Source organism: Gadus macrocephalus, chromosome 14 (genome assembly GCF_031168955.1).
Source record: "Gadus macrocephalus chromosome 14, ASM3116895v1".
Lineage (NCBI taxonomy): Eukaryota > Metazoa > Chordata > Actinopteri > Gadiformes > Gadidae > Gadus > Gadus macrocephalus.
In genome coordinates this window covers 5227019-5252470 of record NC_082395.1, presented here as the reverse complement: position 1 = coordinate 5252470, position 25452 = coordinate 5227019, and the positions used below count along the sequence as shown (strand labels likewise).

The window sequence follows — 25452 nt, the reverse complement described above, 5'->3', positions numbered from 1 at the left end:
GCATGTGCAACCCCGAGCCCTGTCCTCCAAGGTGAGCATTGGGGGGGGGGTTGTGTCAATATAGGGTTATTTATTTTCCCCTGAGTGCCAGCCTCTTTCCACCATTGTGCCGAGAGAGCCACCGAGGAGAGAGCGTGTCACAAAATGAAACGAGGCAGCATAAAAAAAAAAAGCTTCACCCAGCGTCTTCTTTCAGACTCCTTTTTCGCGGCCGCTCCGAGCGCCTCTGGTTGAAAACATCCAAACTTTGCACAAAGGTGCCTGGTGCCGTCACTCTTGCTCCGATTTAGGCAACCAATCATTTTTTTAATAGGGCGGGACTCTTCCAAGAAGAACATGGATAAGGAGTATGTTCTGGTCGTGTCTGTCTATCCGGAGTTATAGGATGCGTCAGAAAGGGATATATACAAATATAGATAATATATGCAGTGGGGCGATGCTAGTCTATCGTTTAGCGGTGGTAGGAGTGGTGATATGTTATAGAAAATGTTATTTTCAATGATGTCCATATTGTCAATGAAACAAAACATCACGCGCGCTTCATCTCAGCTCTGCCCTTTTCGGCCAGAGAACTCATCTAGTTGGACCCCCTCACTCACCTCCTCCTATGAGGTGGCTAACAGCGAATGGGGCAGGTAGATGAAGGACACACGATGTTATGTTGAGAGCGCTGTGGTCATGAAAACATTTTTTTTTGCTAGAGCCCCATCTTGGGAATGATTTTTGCCATTGTCAACGATTTCTTCTCTCTTGAGCAAAGTCAGCACTGCCGGCTGCCATTCACGGGGAACGCGTGAAGGCAAACCCCCGGCCTCGGGCCAAGATTCAGGGGGTCTACTCGACTGTGATGGACTCAAATTGGCACATTTAAATCCAAGCAATAGAGCAGAAACAATAGGCGCTGTTTCTCCCGACACCCAGTAAGAAAGTCGGCCAACCACATTGTGGGTGTTGTCGCGCGGCCAAGCGCGGTCCTTGTACACAAAATAAATATAAAAAAATGGCTTCAAAATATAGGAATCACTCATACGTGGCTTTTTCCTTACCATTTCCGTCCAATCTCCAAGTATATATGTTGTAGCAACAACAATTTAAATGACGGATACTTTCACATTCTCGGCGTAATCTTCTTCGGAACATGGTTCAGGGATCTTCCTCTCGCAGCGTAGCTACAAACAAATTGCTTCCCCCGGCTGGACAACCTAATCACCTCGGTGACTGCTGTGATCCGGCAGCAAATACCTCACACCACCCAGGATGTTTGCTAATCTCCCACATAGGAGGGCTCCCGCCCCCTTCTGTTCTGGTATCTTGTTTGTGTTTCCTCTTTTAGATGCATGCTAATATTTTCTCACCTTTCATCTGTCTACCTGATTCCGTTTTTCATTTATTGTTTCCCCTTTTTTTCCCCCCGTTTATTAATTCTTTATTTCTCTCAGTATCTCATTCTTTCTTTCTTTCTCTCTTCCTTTCTCTCTTCTTGAACTCTATCTTACATTGCTCGTGGTTCAATGCGAAGTCCGTGTAAACAACCCATTTCAGGCCGACCGTCCCTTTGATTACTGAACGCCCACTATGTTGTACTCAACAAATAACCAATCGACGTGATTGTGATTCGGTTTCCGTCCGAAGCGAGGCCAATGTTAACAGGCTACCGCTGTGATCTGTGAACAGAGCTTCTTCCGACCATGTCCCCCCTTTCTGCATTCAACAGGAACCTTCCTTCAGCTCCTCCGTATTTATGTTTCCCCTTTGTTGATTTACCCAAACAGCAACGATGCCAGGAGGACAGGAATGTGAGTTCACGTTCCGGGTCCCGCACGTTAATGTCATTTGAAATTCAGATACAGGAAAAGAGAGAGAGGGGAGGGAAAGTAAACCTGGGTACATCAAAGCAATATGTGAGAAAGTCCAGGAGTCTGGGCAGATAGAGATCAGCCAAGCGATCCCTAAATTGCCAGCGCATTCCGTGGAATTAGGGCCAGTAATTTGTACGTACACATCGAGCAGGTGGTTCCAATACAGCTGGCGAAAACACATCCACAAAATAATTTGGGCCCTCTGCAGGCAACGGGCACTAAAGGGACTCTGAGGTCGAGGAACGGACCGCAGGTTTGAAACATTGAGAGTTGGTTGCAGGCATTACAGGCAAGATAAACACGGCGGGCTGAATCCCTGCGGATAAACAATGTGACGGTGGTTTGGGTCTTGTGTTGAAAGGAGAAGGAGGCAGAGAACGCATTGTAAACGCGATCCTTTGCTTTGTTGTGTGGGTTGTATGTCATATTTGGCTTCCTAACTACGAAGACAAGTAGCATGCAACCTAAACACAATGAGGCATTTAGCCGGCCTGTCGGTGGGTTTGTGTGGAGAGGGAAACAGATTTGTTCTGTGGTGCTGCAGCCGACTTCAGCAAAAGGCTTTCTGTCTACAGTGTTCCCACTTGAGGCAAAGAAAACAAGCAAACAAAAAGTAGAGTTAAGGTAAAGGAAAGGTAGAGTTATTGCGGGGTATAACAGAGGCCCACATAAATTCAATCTGATCGTCTGAACTTTGCATTTACATATGGTTATTCCCTGACGTTCAAGTAGCAGAAGCTGTTTGCATTTGATAGCAACGCTAGGACTTTCCAGTGAATTTTTTTTTCTATCCTCAGCAATGATTTCTAGTATCACTCACAGCAGGCACGGTATAGTTTACCCCATGCATGATGTTTTTAATCTCACAATATGTAAACGACAAACGGTTTCTGGTGTGGTCGCAAAAAAAAGCGGGCTTGGATGTGTCAAAAGCAGATATTTCTCTTTGAAGGAAAAACCTTTATCCCAGCCAACATGTAAGCTAATCAGATGTGGGGCCAGATGCCAGGTCGCTGGGTGTGTGATTTACGGTGTATTTGTGGCTGTCGTGGAAACACACACGGCCCCAGCCAAGCTCCGGGAAAAGGATTTACCACACAGCTAATAGCACACAGAACAACCTCACATTAAACGGCGACAACACATTTTGACACAAGGGCTACATAATGTAGGCCTACGCTACTGTATGGTTGACATAATGTCCTGTCATTGGCTTTTAATGGGATTTTTAATGGGATTGGAAGGCAACAGGGAGGAACCTACTCATACTGCTGACACTGTCTGATTTGCTGTACAGGATAAATATAATTGTTTATTGTATTAACGGGGCTTACACAGTTTGTTTATACAACAAACTGTGTGAACTGATTAAAAACATATACATTATCCAGCCAATTACAAAGTGCTTACGGAGGATTCTGTTTGATTTTCCCTGACTGAATGGTGTGATGTAAACCTATTTTCCAGTCTTCCTCTCAAGTTGCAGGGTCAGGGGAGGGGGGCACGGCCCCCGGGTGTTAGGAGGAGATGAATGGGAAGTTATTCATAATTTGTGCTCTGCGGGGGTGCTCATCAGTAAAGCTGTGTGTGAGATCAGAGCTTGCAGTGGGTGAGGGTTCTAGATCGAAGTCAGAGCAGCGGAGAGCTCTGCAGAGAGGCTTGGGGCAGAAGCCTTTCTCCGCTTCGCTGGCCAAGGGACAAACAGAGCTCCTCGCCATGCTAATTGATTGGGTGAGGGTGTGTGTGTGTGTGTGTGTGTGTGTGTGTGTGTGTGTTTGATTTTCTGCACACTGATAATCCAAACATTTCAACCTCGATTGGGGATCGCTGTGTGTGTCTGAGAGTGCGTGTGTGTGAGAGTGCACTCAGGATAGGTGCTCAGATAGATATACACACACACACACACGTATATATATATATATATATATATATATATATATATATATATATATACATGATTACATCATCATATATAATATACATTATATAGAATAAGTTAATAATTCTGAATAATCATTTAAGTGATTAATGCCCATCACTGCCTTTTATCTTTTTAAGCCTACAGTTTAAAAACAAAACAGCTTGCTGCGTCTTTTATTTACTGTTACCAGGCAACCACCGAATCACTGTTCGTAGCCTAACCGCTTTTAAACAACCATTGAAACATTTATCGTTCATCTAAACATTAGCATAAAAAAAGGACAGGCCGAGGGCACTTTCGCTGGTTTTCCCTCCATGTTGTTTACACTTGTTGTCCTTGCAACCACGGTAGGCACGCCACTCAGTTCATCTGATTGGACGACGGAAAAAACTGAAATGACCATGGCCTATTCTCTGCTCTGAGTTGAAGTGATTTCAACTCGAGGCGTTCGAGGCGCTCCACAAACAACGCAAAGGGCACGAACGGAAAAACACAAAGCACTCCGCGACATCAAAGTACATAGGAAAACGTTTCACTCTCATTGAAAATAATTACAAAAAGCCGCCCGGAGCTGCTAAAACGCATTTACGTTTTATCAGGACCTTATACTTCTTAAAAATACAGCAATAGCTGTTCTAACTCTAAGTCTCTGTCTTTAGTTGCCCAATAGACCTTTCATAAGGATTAATTAAGATAGCTGTGTGTTATTATGCACCCAATTGAAATATGCTAAATAAACACTGAATTCACCCATGAGCTGTCGGTTTTTTGTTGCATGACTGTGCCATGCAGTGTCATGAAATGAGAAGATTTCAAAAGATATGGTTGTCTGCCTCATTGATGGCAAATGAGACCCCTTATTTAAGCTTACCAAGCTGGTAAATGTGGGGAGCATGCAAAGCTCTTCTTCCTTGACAGTAGTATGAGAATCTCCAGAATCCCAAATCCCACATGTGAGACATTGATTCAGAATTCTCTTTGACCTTTGACATAAGGCAGGCTCATATGTTGATTCAGTGACTTGCTTCTTATTTGAAATGACCAGATCAGATCAGCTTTTGGTTTTGCTTTTAGATTTGCCAACCGATAGAATCCAGCAGGTTTTGTTGAATGGATTTGAGGTCTCAAGGGTCTCAAGCTCACGCATGGTTTTATTCTGTGTCCCCTGCTTTTTATTATGTAAACAGATAGCTGTAGGACATCTCAGGATTATTTCCCCTTCTTCAGGATTTGGATTCAGATCATGGTTGTGCCCTACCTGCCTTTGTCAAACAGTGTGTTGAAAATTTCCCTGAACTTTTCAAAACAATAAAGAGTATATTGTCGATTTAAACAGTAAAAAATCAAAAGCCAGCAATAGCATGGCGAGGATGTCAAATTTGCAACACAAATACAAATATTTAGGAACGGTGCTTGACACAGAATTGGTTGCCGAGCATGGACAACAAGAAAATCACTTAATGCTGAAGCTGAACTATTTTGTTTCTTTGACACATCTTATGTGTGTCTTTGTCATTTTTATCAATCATTAATTGAATGTCTTCTAACTCTTTTATTTATTTGTTGGTTTAATGGATTGTCTGTGAAGGACAAGAATAGCTTAAATGGTATTGTCAAAGTGCTCCAAGGTAATTGGAGTTCGAAAGAGAGACTCGTGGTGTCCCAGGAATCAAAGAGAATCACCAGCCAATTGGACCATGTTCTGTCCAGTGAATGTAATGCACTCAGGCAGACCAAACCACTTTACTAAGTCCTTCATTGCTTCTGCTATCAGGCTATTAAACTTTATTATATTATTATTAACATTTTAAATAGCTGTTACATCTAATCAATTTACACTAATAGGGTTAGGGTTATTTCTATGAAGCATAACACATGTTTTGTTTTATTTAGTGCTGCCTTGTCTCCTTGTTATGACCTATGTACGTTGATCTATGTCCTCTGACACACTATCTTGTCTTGTCTGTGAGTCTTTTAAGTCTTTTAAGTTGTTTTTATGGACTGGGTAAGCTGCAAATGAATTGCCCTTAGTGGGGTGCATTACGTTTTCCAACATGAATGAGTCTGAAGAGACTTGACTAGATCTGAATAGAAAGTTTTGCATTCAAAACATTATGGTGTTAATAATGTTCTTTCCCACACATGCCTAAGGGGCAGACCGCACAGTATGATAGGAATCTACATTGTAGAAAGCTATTATGAATAGCAGCTCAGACAGCAACGGATTCCACAGAGATGACCTTGTCTGCGGTTTGTCCATGAATTAAATACCAGTGTGACATTTTGTTTGGCTGAATCAATGGCCTGTGTTGAAAAAATAAGATTAAAACATGTAAAAGAGAGCATACAAACAATAAGGACGTTTTGTTTTGGCAATTACTTGGCATGGAATATTTGTCTCAAATTGGTAAATGTATTATCTTGAATCTGGATTTGTATTTGTTATTTTTGCTGAACATTAGTTACACAGGATAGGGTTTTTGAAAAGGCCTGAGGTACAATAAATGTTGCAAACTTGTGAAAAGTCACGACCAGCCTAGGGCTGTAGGAATAAACCAAGGTTACCAGCATATTTTTATGTAATCTTATTCACCTAAAGAAGCTTGACCAAAGATGGTTTAAATCTGGGTGGAGACATGATGAAGCCTAGCTTAATTAAGATTCCCTCTGGTCCCGAGGTATGGGCGATCGGAGGAGCTGTTGCCATCCGTCAGTATGTTTAACCTGAATGGTATTGTTATTCTTCAGCAGCAGGGGGAGCTGGCACAGGGCTCGTCTGCTGTCAGACTTGACACAAAAATCTAAAGTCGGATTTGTGAGACTATTCTTCTTCTTCCGACCAAGTAGTGTGTAATCTTTGATTGATTGATGCTTATTACGACCCGGCTCGTTTTAAGAGCCGTAACACGTGATTGGGATGATAAATGAAATGGATAGGTGACAATGGACAGATTCAGGTCAAAATCCGGGGTTTAATTGACTGAAGAGAGTGCACATGCACACAGAATTATAACAAAGGAAGGCTACACAGGTTAACAAAGACACTGGCTGAAACCACTCAATCGCAGCCAGGCAATACAATGATATCAACACTCTAATACCCTAAACAACCACAAAAGGTAGGCACCAATAAAGAGGCGGACTGCTCACCGGTTCACAGCCGCCCCGAATTGTGGACACACACGCTATCTATGTGCAGCTGGCTTGATTGGAGACTCCCGATTGGTAGCTTCGGTGGAATCCAGGAAGTAGGGAGGGGACCAATCATCGAAAGGGAATCACCCAGCTGGATTTGCATACAGAATCAGTCAACAACAAATGCACATTAGACGGCAGCCGTAACAATGCTTGATTGATTGATCATGCCTAGCTGAGTTTATTTGCCTTCATCCGGCGTGCTCGAAGTCTTGGCCTCCCTCAAACGCAGGACCTCATAATAATAATAATAATAATTAATTTTATTTGTTGAGCACTCTTCATTCTAAGCAGAATCTAAGCAGAATCTCAGAATCTCATGCGTTGGTGTGTCTCTGTGTGTTCCCAAGGTGGGAGGCGACGGCCTGGACGGCCTGCTCTGCCTCCTGTGGCGTGGGCATCCAGACCAGGAGTGTGTTCTGCACTCGGCTGCTCTCCCTGGACCAGCGGGACAGCGCAGGCGTCCCGGACCACGAGTGCAGGGAGTTCAAGCCCGCCATCCTACAGCCCTGCAACCAGTTGGACTGCCCCCCCACCTGGGAGACGGAGCCCTGGCAGCAGGTGTGTGTGTGTGTGTGTGTGTGTGTGTGTGTGTGTGTGTGTGTGTGTGTGTGTGTGTGTGTGTGTGTGTGTGTGTGTGTGTGTGTGTGTGTGTGTGTGTGTGTGTGTGTGTGTGTGTGTGTGTGTACGTGTTTGTGGGCTTGTGTGTATGAGTGTTTGTGTTTGTGAGACAAGCCAACCAAAATAACATTTGCCATACATATGCTTTTCTATTTGTGTACAAGGTTCCCTGATTACTGTTAAGCTTTCTTAAGACCTTAAGCCCTTTTAACTGTGTGAGCGAAAGAAAATGTAGAAATCTGAAAAACATATCCAACTGCCTTTCTTTCGTCATTCCCTTCACGAACATCTTTCTTTATTTCTATCTTTCTTTATTTGTCTCTCACTTCCTTCCCTCTTCCCTTGCTTCCTTCCTTCTGTCTTTCTTTATTTCTATCCTTCTTTCCTTCCTTCCTTCTGTCCTTCTTTCTGTCTTTCTTTCTTTAATTGACTCTTCCTTCCTTTCTCCCTTCCCTATTTCCTTCCTCCCCTCCTTCCATCCTCCCCGCTGCCCCTGACCCCCCCTGCAGTGCTCCCAGTCGTGCGGTGGGGGCGTCCAGGCGCGCAAGGTGTTCTGCAAGCAGCTCCTGTCCACGGGGGCCAACTGGAGGCTGGGGGACGGAGCCTGTCCCGGGGCCGGCCCCCCCGCCCGTCGCCCCTGCGCCAACGCAGACTGCCTACCCTACCTGGGCGGAGGAGAGTGGGGCAAGGTGAGAGGGATGGGAGGGTAGGGACTCTCTGACTGTGATATGTGGTGTTTGTATTTAGACCAAGGCCTGGGTGAATGATCGGTTCTGATGGGATGGAGGGGTGTTGATCCACTTTTGGTAAACACACGTGCAAAAATGTAAGGTGCAAAAATGAATTGGATAGAGGCAAATTTTCAGCCTGAAAAATGTATGAATGTCGTGGTTCACGTGGTGTTCGCGCAAGTTCAATATTTGAACCTTCCTGTGAATTTCAGTTCATGCTTTGTCGTGACGCCGATCAGCGTTCCCTCCCTGAAGTCAAGATTGAACCGCAAAATGGAGGAGAAAGTAATCGTGGCCATTTGCGGACTCCCGGAGCTGAATAATATCTATATCATATAATATAATATAATTAGAGCTGTCAAGCGATTAAAAATATTTAATCGTGATTAATCGCATTAATGTCATAGTTAACTCACGATTGATCGCGATTAATCGCAAATTCTTTTTCTATGCTAAATATCCCTTGATTTTTTTGTCCCATAATTCTTCTCATTTTAATTCTCTTATCAACATGGTGAAGTGCATCGGCTTGTCTTGTGCAAATGATTTTTTATTGATAACAACATTGGCATATACTGATCAAAACAGGACGATACAAAAAAAGAGCCTATAGTGCAATTAAACGACTGCTTTGAACAAATGTCATTTGAACATAGCAGTCAGGCTACTGCTTCTTTGTTTTGAGGCAAAGAAAAAAAAAAAAAGTAAATAAAAAAAAAAATATTTGCGTTAATCGCGCGATAATTTTTTTAACGCCGTTAAAATTGGTTTGCCTTAACGCCGTTAATAACGCGTTTAACTGACAGCTCTAAATATAATATAATATATAATATCACAGTTGAAAGCTGTGTGCGCCTCCGGATGATATTATGAACCCATAATGGACAGCGTGTGGTTCTCTGACGTCTCTGATATTTCCACAACAAGTAAAGACTCGCAATGGTGGTTATCTCATGGTTGAGAAAGAATTGGCGGAAAGGAACGGGGCGAATATTCGCTTCGCTTTTGGTGTGAACACACATTAATGCGCAACATTTCCTCAACCCTCATATCAACTTGCCGGCGTGAGCTGAACAACCCTGTTCACTCTTACATCAATGTACATTGAGCACAAACATAACATCATACTAGCACTGAACCGGAGGGCAACATTAAAGAACTCTCCTCCAAAAATATAGAGCAATGAAAATACTTCCTGAAATCAGTTGTGCTCTATGGTTAGGTGCTACTCTGCCATTTCAAACTCCCATCTGCTGGTCCACTCACCATCCGATGACCAAAATGTATTTTAAAGGTCCCATGGCGTGCTACTTTATGGATGCTTTAATATAGATATTAGTGGGCCCCAAACACAGTATTTGAAGACGTTCCCGAAATTCAGCTTTGGTGCAGAATTACAGCCACTACAAGCCAGTCGCACATCCAGACGATATTATGAATCACAAACGACTTCGTCGGGTTCTCCAACGTCTCTGGTTCTTCCACTTCCACATCAATCTGAAGAAGACTTAACCCGCTGCCCGCTGCCCGCTGCCGGGCGGTGGTGCCTCGCGGCAAACGGCGGCAGGCAGCATGTCGCAGTTCTTGTACTTCAGGGAGTCAAAGCCAAAGTACCTTTCCCCCAATTCCTTCTCAACCATGGCTGAGATAACCCCAACTACAGTCTCGTTGTGGAAATACAAGAGACGTCATAGAACCGACGTGTCATGCGCCATAACACCAACAGTAAACACTTGCGTTGCAGTGTGTGTAATCACACACACACGGGGCGCTCGCAGGGTCGTGTCTCATTGACGGTCCCAATTCTCTGGACGGGCAAGGCAGAGAAAGGGGAGGAGCTTAGAACCTTTAAGACGGCATATGGGACCACATTCCAAATCAGCGCGTTTGAGCCTCCGTTTTTTAAGGCGAGCAGAACACCTAGTGCTCGTTTTACACCGAACGCAAGTTTTAGCCACTGGGGGACCATAGGCAGGCTAGGGGAACTCATATTTATGATAGAAAACCTCATAAAGTGAGATTTTCGTGCCATGGGACCTTTAAATGTGTGGCTACAGTTGCTAAATATGTATAATAGAGAAAAAATTTATTCAGCGAATATCTTACTTCAAACAAGATTGAGCTCAACTTGTATTTTCTGTCTGGATAAATGCTTCATTATTCAGTTTGGGCAATCTCACCTCGTCTTTAAAGCAGTCTGGCTGAGAGAGAAAGGGTTAGCTTCTTCGTTGAGTGGTTGTTAGTTAAAATCGTCTCTATTCACTGTAATAAGGTAACGTCTGCATTCCATACGCATGTCCTGTTCACTGAGTACGTTCCAGCCATGGGTCAGACGCATATATTTTGTCAATTGGATCATCTGTGTTTCCAGGAACACACCAAATAATGATAGTGAAAAGGTTTTATTTTGAGACCTGAACCACATGAATCAACGTTACATTTTAATGATTCCCTATTGGCCGTGGCATAAGCGGGATAATCCACTCTGAGGCATGCGGCCATTCAAAAAGAATGCCTGATGCGATGTGAAGGGCGGAGATGTACTGAGTTTCCTCCTGAATATCCTTTACCCTCCTTTAGCATTCATTGATGCTTTACCCCAGCTTCCTCCTTAAGGACCGGCCCCTTAGTTCACTGTCACTTTTGATAAAAATGTCTGCTCATTCACTAAATAGAACAAAAGTTACAATCATTTCAATGTATTTCATTATATCGCATTCTGCTCTGTAATGCTCCGTTCCAAATTCCTTGTGAAGCAAAAATAACCTACACCAAACCACAGGGACAGATGGTGCCAAAAAAAACGTATTCATGAGATAACCCTTTCCGATTGGCTACCACTCTGGGTAATGTTCGAGCTAATTAGGGATGGCAATTGAAAACACCTGCCAACCCTCGGTTCTGAGGGTTGTTCCAGAAACTAGATGTCTGAAACATGTCTCTCTCTCTCTCTCTCTCCCTGCTGCAGTGCTCTGTGTCGTGCGGCCTAGGGATCCAGCGCAGGGAGCCCGTGTGTCGCAGGCTGACGGCCACGGGCCAGCAGGTGACCCTGGCCAAGGGACTGTGCTCCGGCCTGGCCTCCCCTCCCCTCGTGCGCACCTGTCGCATGATGGCCTGCCCCAGTAAGACTGCATACAGGAAACGGCCTGTATCAACACGCACGCACACACACACACACACACACACACACACACACACACACACACACACACACACACACACACACACACACACACACACACACACACACACACACACACACACCACAGATTATTATTTACATTTACAAAACGACCTGGATCTTAACACATGCACTCACACAGAATCACATGCATACACACACACACACACACACACACACACACACACCACAGATTATTATTCATGCTCATTTACAAAACAACCTAAGTGTATCCACATGCGCTTACACACAATCGCATGCAGACACACACACACACACACACACACACACTCACACAAGGCAGATTATTATTCATTCACAATTACAAAACAACCTAAGTCTATACACATGCGCTTACACACAATCACATGCATAAACACACACACACACACACACACACACACACACACACACACACACACACACATGCACACATAAACACATACATTAGTATTCATACAAGCAAGCACATTAACAAGACTAACTATAACAAATGCATACACACACATCACAGTGATAAACATGCATTAACCAAAAAGCTGTTCTAAATGAATTCAATAGCATTCACACAGACATTCACACTAACACATGGTTCCAATGGCTGCGCACTGGGCACACTATTTTGTTGGCTTGACAAACGTAACAGCGTTATCTGATGTAAGTGAGACATGGCTGATCAAAGCAACGTTCCACATTCACCATCAACACATCCTGCTTACGAAGGGAGACTCCATTGTGTCTGGATAAACAATCTCCCTTAGAGACGGGCACGATGGATACATGAACAAAATAAATAAAGGACATTTAGACAGTGAAATAACCGGAAGAAATGTGCGATGTGAAATGGGCAAAAAAAGAAAACGGGGCTAGGGTAAGAAGGAAGTGTGTGTACATGTGTGTTTCTGTGTATGTGTGCTCATGTGTGCATGCGTGTGTGTTTGTGCAGAGGCGGTTGGTATCTACAAGTCATATGGAAGGGGAGATCAGCAGTTGTTCATTTGGCGGGGGGGGGAGGTAAAGATTTGTTGTAGGGAGCCCTTCTACTGCCAATCAACTGCCTTGGAGGGCGCAGATCGGAAACAAACAAGGAGACATCTCACCATTAAAGAACTGCATTGAGCCTCCCTTCTCAACACTCTGACCCCGAACTCTTGATCGGCGATCCGATAATACAGGGCAATTAGACGATGGTGCGGTGCTTTCGTTTAACATCTGACATGAACTATCAACCACCAGTGTTCAAACAACAAAACAAAGACAAGAAAACGTCAGATGTGTCTGTGCATTACTTTAAGCAAGGCTAGGCAAGGCCACTTTATTCATGTAGCACTATTCGTAAACAAGGCAGGCTCAAAGTGCTTCACATTGAAGCATAGTCATCCAATAGAATGAAATAATAAAATAAAATAGATAAGTAAAAGAAAACAAAGGCAAAGTTAAAAAAGAAACAATGTGTTTAAGATTTAACATACAAGCAAACATACAAAAGGAACAAGTAATAAAATAAAAGAACTTGACTCATAAATGATGAGATTGTTTCCTCCCCAGAGCCCAGGAAGGAGCAGAGAACCAAAGAGGCCCCAGGGCGGCGCCACCCGATGCAGACCAGAGGCTTCGAGGAGGGGATGAAGCGCTGCCCCTCGCTGCAGGGCATCCACCGCATCTACATCCAGGTCCGGCCCGAGAGGCGTCTGCACCTCAGCATCGGTGGCCACGCCTACCTCCTCCCCAACACCTCGCTGGTCATCAAATGCCCCTTCATGCACTTCCCCAAGAGCTACATCAGCTGGTTCAAGGACGGCCATCCCCTGGTCAGCTCCGAGCGCCTGGGCGTGTCCAGGTCCGGGTCCCTGAAGGTGCACTTCCTGGGCCCAGAGGATACAGGGCTTTACAAATGCCGCTCCGGGTCCGCCTCGGATATCTTCACCCTTCAGGTCATCGGCGGTCCGACAGGAACGAGCTCGACAGACAAGGGGTCATTTCCGCTGATTTCTGCGAGTTTAAGCCCAAGCAGGGAGGAGCTGAGGATGCCGTCGTGCCGCAGCCACCGCTCCGAAGTGGACACGGTGCTCTCCCTCCCCCGGAGGCTGAATATGTCGGCCGTCGTTGTCTCTCTGCTGCCCCCCGGTGTCCAGGGGGTGGTCATGCCACCGGGGCTTCAGGAGAAGATGTCTAACATCACCCTGCGAGCTGACGTGGGAGAAATTAGTCTGGAGCAGGCGTCCAGGCACATCTCCTCGCTGCTGACTCAGATGTCTACTGGCCATCTCTGGAACATCCCCAGACAGAGCGCCGCACGGGGTGAAAGTAATTATGAATTTTTCCCTGGCAGTTAAGTGATTCGCTAGGAGGCTGCATTTCACTTTGATACTTTTAAGAGCTTTAGCTCAGCACTTTTCTCTTGAATGTGGAGAACTCTCTTTTGCTAATCAGATACGCCTTCTGACATTTCCTTCCAGGCAGACTGCCCAATTGGTCGGAGAACGTGGGTACCAGGGTGCCACAGAGACCCACCATCGTCCGAAGGCGACAGAACCACACGACCGGCGCCACCACCTTCCAGAAGAACCTGAGCTTCAGCGTGGGCCAGGTGGCGTTCCTCACCAACGGAACCCGCCTGCTGACGCTGTCATGCGCGGCAGAAGGCTCCCCGAAGCCCACCCTGACATGGACCAAAGACGGAGCACCGCTGCAGCACACTGACCGGTAAGCTGACCCTACTAACGCGCTTTCACTGGAACATTTTGGAAATGCATGGTTGGCTTGTAATGCAGGCTTGCTAGAGGGCTAATGTCCTTATTGAGATCACACAGAATTCAATAAAAAAATAATGACAGATGATCATATACATACAAACAGGTTACGTTTGAATATTCGTTACGAAGAATTCAATTTAATTAAGAATATTATGTTGATAAATGCCGGGTGTAAAATCTGAATACCAATCTCTATAAGTATGCAGTTTGTGTAGTTATCCACTGTGGCAGATGGTAATTCCCTCTGTTTGGAGGAAAACATTTCTTGACATTGTCATTTTTTCACAATCTGCCCATAGTTTTCTCAATACCGTACATGCTAGTTGCCTCGGGTATAAATAGACTGTATCAACAACAAAGAATCCATAGAATCCTTGCAGCCAAACTCTTAGGAAAGCGAGAGTGTTCCAAAATAAGTTCAACGCGGGTTGATTGTTTTGTTTTTCTCAAGTATCTTCCACTTGAGTTTGTCAGTGTATGCCAAGCCGGGAAGGATCTTCAACATTTTTAACGGAATTGCACAGCGCTGCCCCTGGGCCAAACGCCAAGCAGTGGGATGTTTAATGCAGTTATTAATATGATAAAGCACCTGGTGCCAGCCGTAGACGCCTCTCTTTGTATTCCACACATTTCCGTGTCCCCGCTCCAAGCGAGGAATTGTGCAGGCACATTACATATCACATTGAACTCTGTGGCTCGGGATCATCTTCGCTCTCTGCGTTATTCCCGAGGAGAAAACGGAGTAAATGGGTGTACAGTGACCTTTATGTAAATGTTGTCAACAGAAAGAACACGGTGCATAGAGAGGGAATGCTTCCGAGTCCGTGACTGGTTTCTGGTGTCACAGAGTCTTTTTTTTGTGATGATGCGGCAGAAATGCTAAATACGTTGGTGTAATTTTGCGTCCACTGTCACTGTGCATGATCAGCAAGTTTGCGGCTATAAATTGCAGCAAATAGGGTGTCCTTCGCAAAGAATGCATATTAGCTTATCAAATACGTTGAAATAGTTACGTTTTTGTATTGTTCTTGTAACGGCAGACATTTTAGTAGGATGATAATCGACATGGCGGCCCTCCCCTGAAGAGTAGCCATGAGGCACGGCATATGCAATTCTTCAAGAATGCCTGGTTAAAAGTATGTTGATGGGTACTGTTTCTAATCTGGGAACACTGGGTCAATAAATATGGATGCAGTTCTTTGAGGGGGTTCTTTTGACCACACGTACAATGTGCAAAAACGTACAATGTGTTTAAAATTATAATGTACAAATCTCCTATGCCCCTGTGTTTTTTTTATTCCCGAAGTACCGTATCTGAAGTGCTGATTGAAGTATGAGCACTTGTAATTCTCTGCAATATTATTCTGCTGTGTCTGTGTGGGTGTATGTGCGTGCACGTCCATGTGAGTTGAGTGGGCGATTGCATATGGAAGCCATCATCAGAATGCTCAGGGCCCTGCCAATCATACCCCAGTTCAGGACTGACTGCTCTGGAAGAGAGTGTGTTTTCTTAGCTCTCTCTCTCTCTCTCTCTCGCTCTCGCTCTCGCTCTCTCTCTGTCGCTCTCTCTTTCTCTCTCTCTCTTTCTCTGTCGCTCTCTCTTTCTCTCTCTCTCTCTCTCTGTCACTCTCTCTTTCTCTCTCTCTCTATTTTACTCTATCTGTCGCTCTCTCTTTCTCTCTCTCTCTATTTTACTCTATCTGTCTCTTTCTCTCTCGCACGACATGCCCTTATTTTCTATTTCCTTATGGGTCTGTTTACAGGCAGTGACAGCCGCTGGACTCCACTGTGCTGTGATTGAGTTGTGGGTTCAAACCCCGCTGTGTCCGGCCCACGCTCCGAGACATCTGAGTTTGTCGCTAGGAGGCAGAATATATTAGATTTGGGCGAGATTTAAGGAGTTTGCGAATGTTAAGAAGTTTTGATTTAAATGCCGGATGCTTTCTCGAGGTTGCTATACTGTGTGTGTGTGTGTGTGTGTGTGTGTGTGTGTGTGTGTGTGTGTGTGTGTGTGTGTGTGTGTGTGTGTGTGTGTGTGTGTGTGTGTGTGTGTGTGTGTGTGTGTTTCAGGCTCCCCGTTGGGCAGACATCTTTCGAGGCAGACATGGTTTTGCTCTTAAGGGATCCTCTATTCCAAATCTATGCCAATAAATTGCATATCTGTTCTTGCTTTCGCTGCTGTGGAATACTGAGATCGTCCAAGGGGAGATATAAATCGTCAATAATGGGTTTAGAGGCGCGAACAAGTGAAGTGAGATTTGCCCGACCATGGGAGGAAAAAAACCACCCACATTACGGTCCAGTGGGGGCCGTGGAAGACTGAGGGAACATCCAGACCGGGCGTACTAGATGTGAGTGGAGTTCTGCATTGACCCAAGTCGACGGCATGAAGAACGTCATGTTGGGCAAGAGAGCAGCAGAAGGTCTCTGGAAGACAGACTGGAGAGGTTGCTCTCAGTACATCGAAGATCCATCACCTCCGTGTTATCCCGTGCAGCTCGCAGCGATGTGTGAACAGCTCGAATGAGTTTTTCTGACATATTACCGCATCAATAATACATTGCTATTTCACTCAACTCTTTACTTTTTCTCTCCACACACATACACTGTTTATACCTTAGTTTAATTCATTTCAGTACTTTCAATGTCACCCAAAGGCTCTTTAAAAGTACTTTATTCTGTCATGCACTCTTCCTTCTGTATGCACCAATGGGCCATTTAGGTGAAAGAAAGGTCATAAATAGTTTCTAATACTGAGCAAATATCTACATTCACCGTATGTTGACACCCAGAATGCCCACTACTTTTAAATAGGCTGACATGAAAGTGCTTCTTACACTCACCAAATATTGATCATCCTCTCACTTCTTTGAAGGTGTATACATTAAGTAGTTTTGTAAATATACTGGCCATAGCAGTACATTTGGAGAATGCTCTATCGAGTCTAAACATTGTAATTTAATTCAGTTAAAATGTGTTACTTTGCAGTTTGTTAGATACAGAATGTTTTATATCATGCATCCGACATACATATATACTTCAATTGGACAACAAAGGCTTATATAGATGGCTATAATGCAATGTTCATGTTTGGGGCATCACTGATAATTATTCGGGCTCTCAAGGGAGATATTTAAACATTATAATGTATGATTGAACAAGGATATTGGTATGAGCACATCCCTCTTTCACCATTTAAGACTGATGGAAGGTGGGAGAGGTTAAATTGAAAATCAACATTTCGGCCATGAAAGATTTTACATATTACCACGTACATATTACCATGTACATAATACATTAATATTCCCGCTAACTCTAGGAATGAACCATCAGCACATCAGAGCAATCACAAATCTATACATATACTATAAATGTATTTTTTTATTTATTTCCAGTATTTTCTTTTACCGTATATCCATGTGTAGCACCTTTCATGCAGCACATCCCATCACTGAACTCCCAGACTGCTCAATGCCTCAACTTGTTAGGGGGAAATCACCCTTTCCCCCTAATCTCACACACTCCTGTTTCTCTCCTCACAACCATAACTTTAAACTTTATGAACTGGACCACCAGAGAAAAGAAAACAGTTGAGCAGGAAGCAGTGGGAGGAGGGCGCGAAGGCCAGGGAGAACAGAGAAGACGTGCAGCGCCCTGGTCTCTCAAAGACAGGAGGCTGTGTGGCTCTGCTGCACCTTTGACCTGCACTTGATTGTATCAGCCACAGACTGGCCTCGGAATGAATTGAGACTTATACGAGACAATAGGGATGCTCTGGGCTACTGCGGGTCATACCGTGTCATCCAAACATACGTACACACTGGCTGGGTTGTTATGTCTCGGCCAAGGACGAAATGAAAATGAATGGATTCCACTCTTGTTTTTTCTCGATTTTACTTTTGTATTGTGGAATTGCTATTCTTTCCCTCAGTACAACTTGTATGGAGGACCGAGGACATTCGTTTGTTGGCCCATACTAAACGTACAGAACACTATTTTGAGGGGCAGCAAGTAAAACACTGCTGCAGGGCCGTAGAGCATATCTGCAGCATATTGGCCACCGGGCGACTGTATACTGGTACCTTTTATTGTATTGTGTTAAGGTTTAGTATAACACATGCAGCACGATCTCCAGGTGGTACCCAGCTCCCCTGCTGAGCTGTTTGCGTTCACAGGACCATGACAGTGTTTCACACTCTTCACGCTTCTAGAGGTTCTGGGGGCTCTGTGCTGACTCCAAGGTCCCCAGTTGTACTATTATGAGGTGAAGTCACACTGCATCGCCTCACCTGGTGAGGTGGGAGGACTGGGGGGGAGATGGGATGAGTTCGGGAGGAGCAGGGGAGCGGATTGAACTGGATGCAGACGGGCTATAGATGCAGATATATTGGATGCAGAGGATGCTACAGATTTTGTTCTTCTATGTTGAGGTTTAAGGTGAAAATGAAGGATGAAGGTGGACTAGCACATATCCAGAATCCTATCATTATTTTTTTCTATGTAAATGCAGCATTTTGAGGATAAAATATGCTGATTCTGGACTATCGGGAGGACGTCTGTATATGTGTGGCTGGGATGGGGCATGTGAAAGAATGTGTTCAGTTGCACGTTTTGTGTGAGTTTATGTGAGTGTGAAATTGTGGACTGTGCCTGTGAGCATGTGATGGGCATATTTCTGTGTGTGTGTGGGGAGGGGGGGGGGGGGGGGGGGTGTGTGTGTGCTCGTATGCATGTGTGCGGGATGTGCATATGAACATGTGTGCACATACGTGGGTGCATGTGGGATGTGCCGCGGGTATATTTTCTAAACGTCCTGCTTCCCATGTTTTCCCCGGAACCTGGGAGTTGTATTGTTACACCTCAGAGACCCATAAAGCTCTGCAGGGCTTTTAACTGTTCAGGTCTGCTCCCTGTCACTTCCTACCGCGAAGCACGGCTGCCGCGCATATATATATATATCACCCCACCGCTCTCCGTCCACCTCATCCATTCATCTGTGTAGCTCTAAACCCAGGACCAGGCTGCAGGTTTATCCTTAAGCCCAACTTCTAACAAAGTCTCAGAAAGTCAATTCTGTTGGATATGGTCCAGCTGTATAAACCGTTAAATCCGCTGGCGTTAAATTTACTAGGGATGGATACATATACATATATATAATATGTTATGTATTATCTATATATATATAGTGTGTACGTGAGCATCTGAGCATCTGGCAATGCAATATGCATCACAATACGAGAGTCCCGAATTAGCCTATAGTGTTGCGTGACAGAATTATGAAACAATAAGTTATTATTTATTTAGTGTATACTGAGTCGTCATAAGGATATGTCTGTACACGTTAACACAAATTACATGCAGATACAATGTACTCTTAAAATATTTCTGCATTTCAAAAATGAATTTTGCATACTTATTAAGAATGTATATGTATTGTTTTGGAAAACGGATAATTATGTTTTTAAGCCAAATTTATATTTTATTCCAAGCTAACCTAAATTCAATGTATTACAATTACAATATCCGACTGATATTATGAATTGAACTGTGCTGAAGTTTAGATCCATTGATGTGCACCATCTCTCTCATGGACCTTGTCTGGATTGCCTGATAGAGGGCCAAGTCTGTGTTTCCTTCCTGTGGCTGAACAGTGTTTATTCCTTAATGAGGGCGGTCTCAGATGGATCTGAATGATGCGGTGAAATGAGGCTACTATGCTATACTGTTGATTGCTGTGTATAGCAACGTAGCATGGCGGTATTAAATACAGATTGTTCCTTCGTCATTGTTTAGACAAGCCAATATCGGGGAGGAGGGAAAGGGAAGTGTTTCATCGCGACTCCTGTTTCACAGATGCTCTTGTTCTGGCTTTGATTAGAATTGACCGTGGTTCTTCCTCTTGTTACTAAACAGATAAACTCGATAGAACAGCTAATTGCACGACTGAATAATAACACAGATGCTAACAGTGTTTTATGTAGTCCAGTGCATGTTCATCCTCTCCAATGTAAATATAAACAGGACGACGAGAGAGAGAGAGAGAGAGAGAGAGAGAGAGAGAGAGAGAGAGAGAGAGAGAGAGAGAGAGAGAGAGAGAGAGAGAGAGAGAGAGAGAGAGAGAGAGAGAGAGAGAGAGAGAGAGAGAGAGAGAGAGAGAGAGAGAGAGAGTGTGTGAGTAATAATATAACATAAGCCTTTAAGTCGTTTTTGTAACTGGACTATAATGGGTCTGTTTGGAAAAATATGTTTATGTGGTGTTTTTCAAGACAGATGTGTTGTTGTTACCTGGAAGTTATCCGATCCAGCTATCAGTTATTGCTTTCAAAGCTGTCAAACTGCCATTTACTCCCTCCCCACGTATTCTAAACGAAAGAGCAGTGCTCTACAGTAGTATTTATGCCAGAGGGGATAAAAACTGTCCTTTCAATATTGCCAGTGCCAAAAAAAAAAACTCTGAAATATGAGCTTGCTGTGCTGGCTTCACCTGTTGTCAAATAGTCTTGCATCCTTACCATATTGAACCCTACCAGCATTTTACCCTTCCTATCTACAACTCTTCTGATATTTTACCCTTCTGATACTTAATCATCCTATATTCGACCCTTTCGATATATATTAACTTTCCAATATTATTCCCTTCCGATGTTTTAACAGTCCGATACTCTGCACTTCTGATACTATAACCTTTCGATATTTGCATAACTTCAATATTCTAACCTTCCGATATTCTCTCCTTTTGCCTGCAGGGTGTCCTGGGATAGCAGTGGGCGTCTGCAGCTGTCTCAGCCCAGTGTGGCTGACCTGGGCCTGTACACCTGCACCGCCTCCAACGCCCTGGGCTCCGACTCAGAGTCCTCTCGGCTGAGAGTAGCCGGTCAGTGCAGACAAGCCATCCTCGCCCCTTCTACTATTAGTTATTTATTCATTTAGCAGACGCGTTTGTCGAAAGTGACTTACTTATTTTTGATTAACATCATTATGGTGAAGGTAGGACACATCTCCCTCAAGGAGAATACAGGTAGCACTGCGGACATATTGTGGTATCAAACTTGTATTGTTCAGCTGGGAATTGAAACACCACTACGCTATCCCGACCCCGCTTCTCCCTCTGCAATGGAGTGAATCATGATGCTAGTGTGTCAGGTAAACTGGCCTTCAGTGGCCCAAAACCTCAGGTCTATATTCTACGTAGCATCAAATTAAACTTTATTACTACAGCACCTTTCAGGCGCAACGCCAGTTGAGGATACCAGTCTGGTTGAAGCCCTCAGCCTCTCATCCTTTTGTGTTCTCCGTTTGAAACCCGACAGAGCCACCAGCCATCGCCGTGTCGTGGAGGAACATCTCAGACGTGGGGACGGCGGTGGGACAGAGCCTGAGGGCTGCGGTGGGGGGGCGTGTGAGCGTGCGTCCAGGGGCAAACCTCACCATCGACTGCCCTGTCACTGGTGGGTCCACACTGTTGGTCAATCCTTTGGGTTGGGCGGGGTTCTGTTCTGTGTAGATAAGAGAAGTGCCCTAAGAGGTTAATTTAAGAGGGTGTTTAGGTTGAAAAGCTAATTGGGAACATATCGACACTCTTGATCCTTGTTGTCTTTGGTCATTGCTTTGGGTTTTGGCGGTTTGTGTGCGTCGATGGGAGCAGCTGCCTCAAAGGTTGTTTTCTTAGATTCAAGTAAAAGAAAACCTTTGCGAAGGTTTAAAAATACGCTCGGGAAAATGTTTGTAGTCGTAACGCTCTACCTTTAAGTGGGTTTAGATCAGCTGTGAAATGATGAAACAGTTTAGTGCCACCGTGCTTCTTCCCGTGCCGTGACGGAAACGAAAACGTAATTGATCTCACTTTAAGTGGCGTTTTTTTAAAAACGGTGCAAGCTCGAGTTGAGGTGCGGAGATCAAGAACAACATTATTTCCTCCCCCCCCCCCTCCCCACACTCTTCTTCTCAGTTCCAACAGCAAGTGGAGGGAGGAAAATGCAATTTTGAGCAGTTATAAAAACACATTTCTCCCCAGGCAAAAGCATTTGGTCATGGCAGAGAACAAAGCCAGTGCATGTTTGATGTTTGGAGGATTTCTGAGTCGGGAATCAACGGTGCAGGCTGGCACCCGCCCTTCATCTCAGCGAGATTCGGCCCAGTTTACCCACGGCTCTCGAGTTTTTGTGACACGTCTACTCAGAGCACACTCAGGTCCACAGCTGGCCTTCCCGCAACACAAGCCACCCTCTTAGTCTCCTGGCCCGCTGGAATTACTCCGGTGGAACCGTTGCTGTCGAATGCGCTGCCTTGCCCCGAGGGGTACCTCAACGCAGAGTCTTAAGAGGGTATTAAAGGTTGTTTCTTCATTTCCCTATTGGTCCTGAGCTGGCTCTTGCTCCTTGGTGCAACTGGAACAGAAGTGTTGTGTAACGTAAGATGTTTTGTGGTTGGGTCCCGGCCAGTGGCTGGTCCTGTTGGAGGAGCTAGAGGGGCTGCGATCCAAGGCCAGCCTGTCAGACCCCCTGTTATTGGCTTTAGTCATCGACCATGACCACCTGCCGGGTTCAACACCGCCCGGCCCGTCAGTCAACGCCACGACATTTACATTGGAGTCGTACCACAAGCCCTCTCTTTTCTCACTCTCTCATTTTACCGTTTGCTCTCTCCTTGCTCTCTCTTATTGCTCCCTTTCTCTATATTTTTTGTTTTCTCTCCCTCCCTTAGTATGCCTTTAATTGTATATTGTGCCTCTTGTTCTGTTGTTCTCTCTCTTTCTTTTTCTCCCAGTCTCTGACTCTGTCTCTCTCTCTCGCACCCTTGTTTTGTTGCTCTTTCTCTCCTTCTCTCTCTCTCTCTCTCTCTCTCTCTCTCTCTCTCTCTCTCTCTCTCTCTCTCTTATATATTTTTTCTTGTATCTTGTCTAGTGTGTGTCGTGTGTACGTGTCTGCACTTGTGTGTATCTGCCTGTGTGTATTGCAGTCTAATTTAGATGAAAACGCCAAATTACCCCCGTTATAGGAACAGCTCCTGGCTAACGGCACATTAAAGCTTGTATTTTTTCACGGGCTCTTGTCATCACCTAGTAATAGGAGGAGATGATTGAGGTTTCTTGTGTATGAGTGTGTGTGTGTGTGTGTGCCTGTGTGTGTGCCCGTGTTAGTGTGTGTGTCAACATGTCAACAGGCAGCAAAGCCCAGTCAAATGAAAGTCAAAATAACAGTCTTTCATCTCATGCAAGAAGGAGAACTGGAGGAGAGGAGTGGAGAGAGGCAGATAGAGGGGGAGAGAGAGAGAGAGTGGGTAATGGAGTGAGTTAAGGGTGGTGGAATAATAAATATAACACATTGCGATGGGTTTATAGAAGCGGCTCTCTGCTGCTCTTTCCACAAGAACAAACCGCCAAATGTGTCCGGCCTACCTCTGTGCCACGCGGATAAGGTTCTCTCATCGTGGTATATACGTGATATGGATGAGTAGGTGATATTTAGCTAGCCTTCGGTCTGACCTTCACTTTAAGAAAAGGTTACACCGTCAAATAAAGCATCAGACCTCTAACAGAATCACCTCATTTGATGCCTTTAACACTAAGAAGCTTGGTGTGAATGCTTTTAAGACGGACGTGAGAAGGACTCTCGCCCCGTGAGGGTAGCTGCTATCGAGTCAGTATTCCATGCAGCAGAGCGATGCTTACTGGGCATAAATCCATTCTACACGACAGAGGGTGCGCACATGAGGCACCGAATTGGTTCTCGAGCAACTCTGCAAGAGATTCTGATGATATTTTGAATTGGAAAATTGGCAAAGTTGATTAATTGGCAGTTAATAAGACCTGCATGTTTGGCCCTCACCCACCCTGCCATCGGGCAACGTGGGCCCTCTGTGAGCGCTGTGGCCTTAGTTTCCTCTGTGTGTTCCCGCACCACTGGCATTGTTCGGCCCGTTTGTGTTTTTTGGGGATGGAGGCCGAAATGGTGAAAGAAATCACTCGGATTGGCTCTTCAGCTCAATTGACGACAAGCGAAACAGAAGTGAGCAAAAAAGAAAATTGAGTTACGATAGCATGCAAAAAAAGTCTCATCTCATCTGATAATTTTCATATGTTCTTGATTGGAAGTGGTTATGTTAAAAAAACATCTGAGAGAGTTTGGTGTGAAATGGTGGGCAAATGCTGAATTTTTTCATGTTTGTATTATAGACGCAGTCCGAAGTCTTCTGGTGTATCTGACAGACTAACGCCACCTGCTAGTAGGAGAGGTATTTCCTCTCAGGCGCACAACGTACGTGCTAGTTGGCCGTTGGCTGTAGTCTTTGGGATGTGTTTGAATGCAACTTTTTGGCCGAGATACAGGCGACGTGATGCGATATGAGACGATGCGAGACGACGAGACACGACACAAAGTGAGGCGGCGCAACAGTGTGCCTTCGTCATGGCTAGCTCTCTGTCGTCAGTTTGGTGTGTCAGGGCCAGGGTACAGACAATTGCCGAAAAAGCACATATAATACCCAGCATGCCTATGCTGGGGAAAACACAAAATAAAACACACAAAATGAATTCAGTAATATGATTTTAAACAGGTGCCCAGCTCCATTCGATGAGAGTACTTTGGAAATGGAACAACTGGTACACACCAATATAATCACCAACAACTATTCGGTGACAGGGTTCTGCTCTCTGAACAACAACACAGCCACAAGCCCAACAATTTCTACATTTATTTTTAAATTAAAACAGTCGGCCCCTTTTTTTAGTCAGGAGGTAAAACAAGGTGCACACTTAATTAGCTTCAATCGCAAATCATTAATCGCATTAAATGTAGACGGACACATTGGGGAGAAAAACCTAACTAAGCTGGTTGCCAAAGAGAGTACCATTGAGTCTTGGGGTGCCCTGTGTGTGTGTGTGTGTGTGTGTGTGTGTGTGTGTGTGTGTGTGTGTGTGTGTGTCTTTGGGGTGTGGGTGTGTGTGTGTCTTTGGGGTGTGGGTGTGTGTGTGTGTATGTGTGGTTTTGTCTGTGTGTGTGTGTGCTTGTGTTTTTTTTCTCTGTGTGTGTGTGTATGCATGTGGGTGTGGGTGTGTGTGTGTGTGTGTGTGTGTGTGTGTGTGTGGGCGGTTGTGTGGCTGGGCGGGTGTGTGTAATACCTGTCCGTCTGTGGCCTAGGGAGAGTGCACAGAGTGGTTGTGGACGCTACGTGCACATGGCTGTGGACT

At 44.8% G+C, this 25452-nt stretch overlaps 1 protein-coding gene across 1 annotated transcript in view; it reads left to right on the top strand.

The window, feature by feature from the left end:
• adamtsl3 (ADAMTS-like 3) overlaps nt 1-25452 on the top strand; it is a 50964-nt gene that overhangs the window by 8512 nt on the left and 17000 nt on the right. The window contains 8 exon segments of the mRNA XM_060072003.1: nt 1-31; nt 7326-7536; nt 8106-8285; nt 11296-11449; nt 13057-13815; nt 13968-14214; nt 21011-21138; nt 21575-21712. The exon segment at nt 1-31 is cut by the window's left edge and continues 99 nt beyond it. Of these exon segments, the coding sequence (XP_059927986.1) occupies nt 1-31; nt 7326-7536; nt 8106-8285; nt 11296-11449; nt 13057-13815; nt 13968-14214; nt 21011-21138; nt 21575-21712 (1848 nt within the window).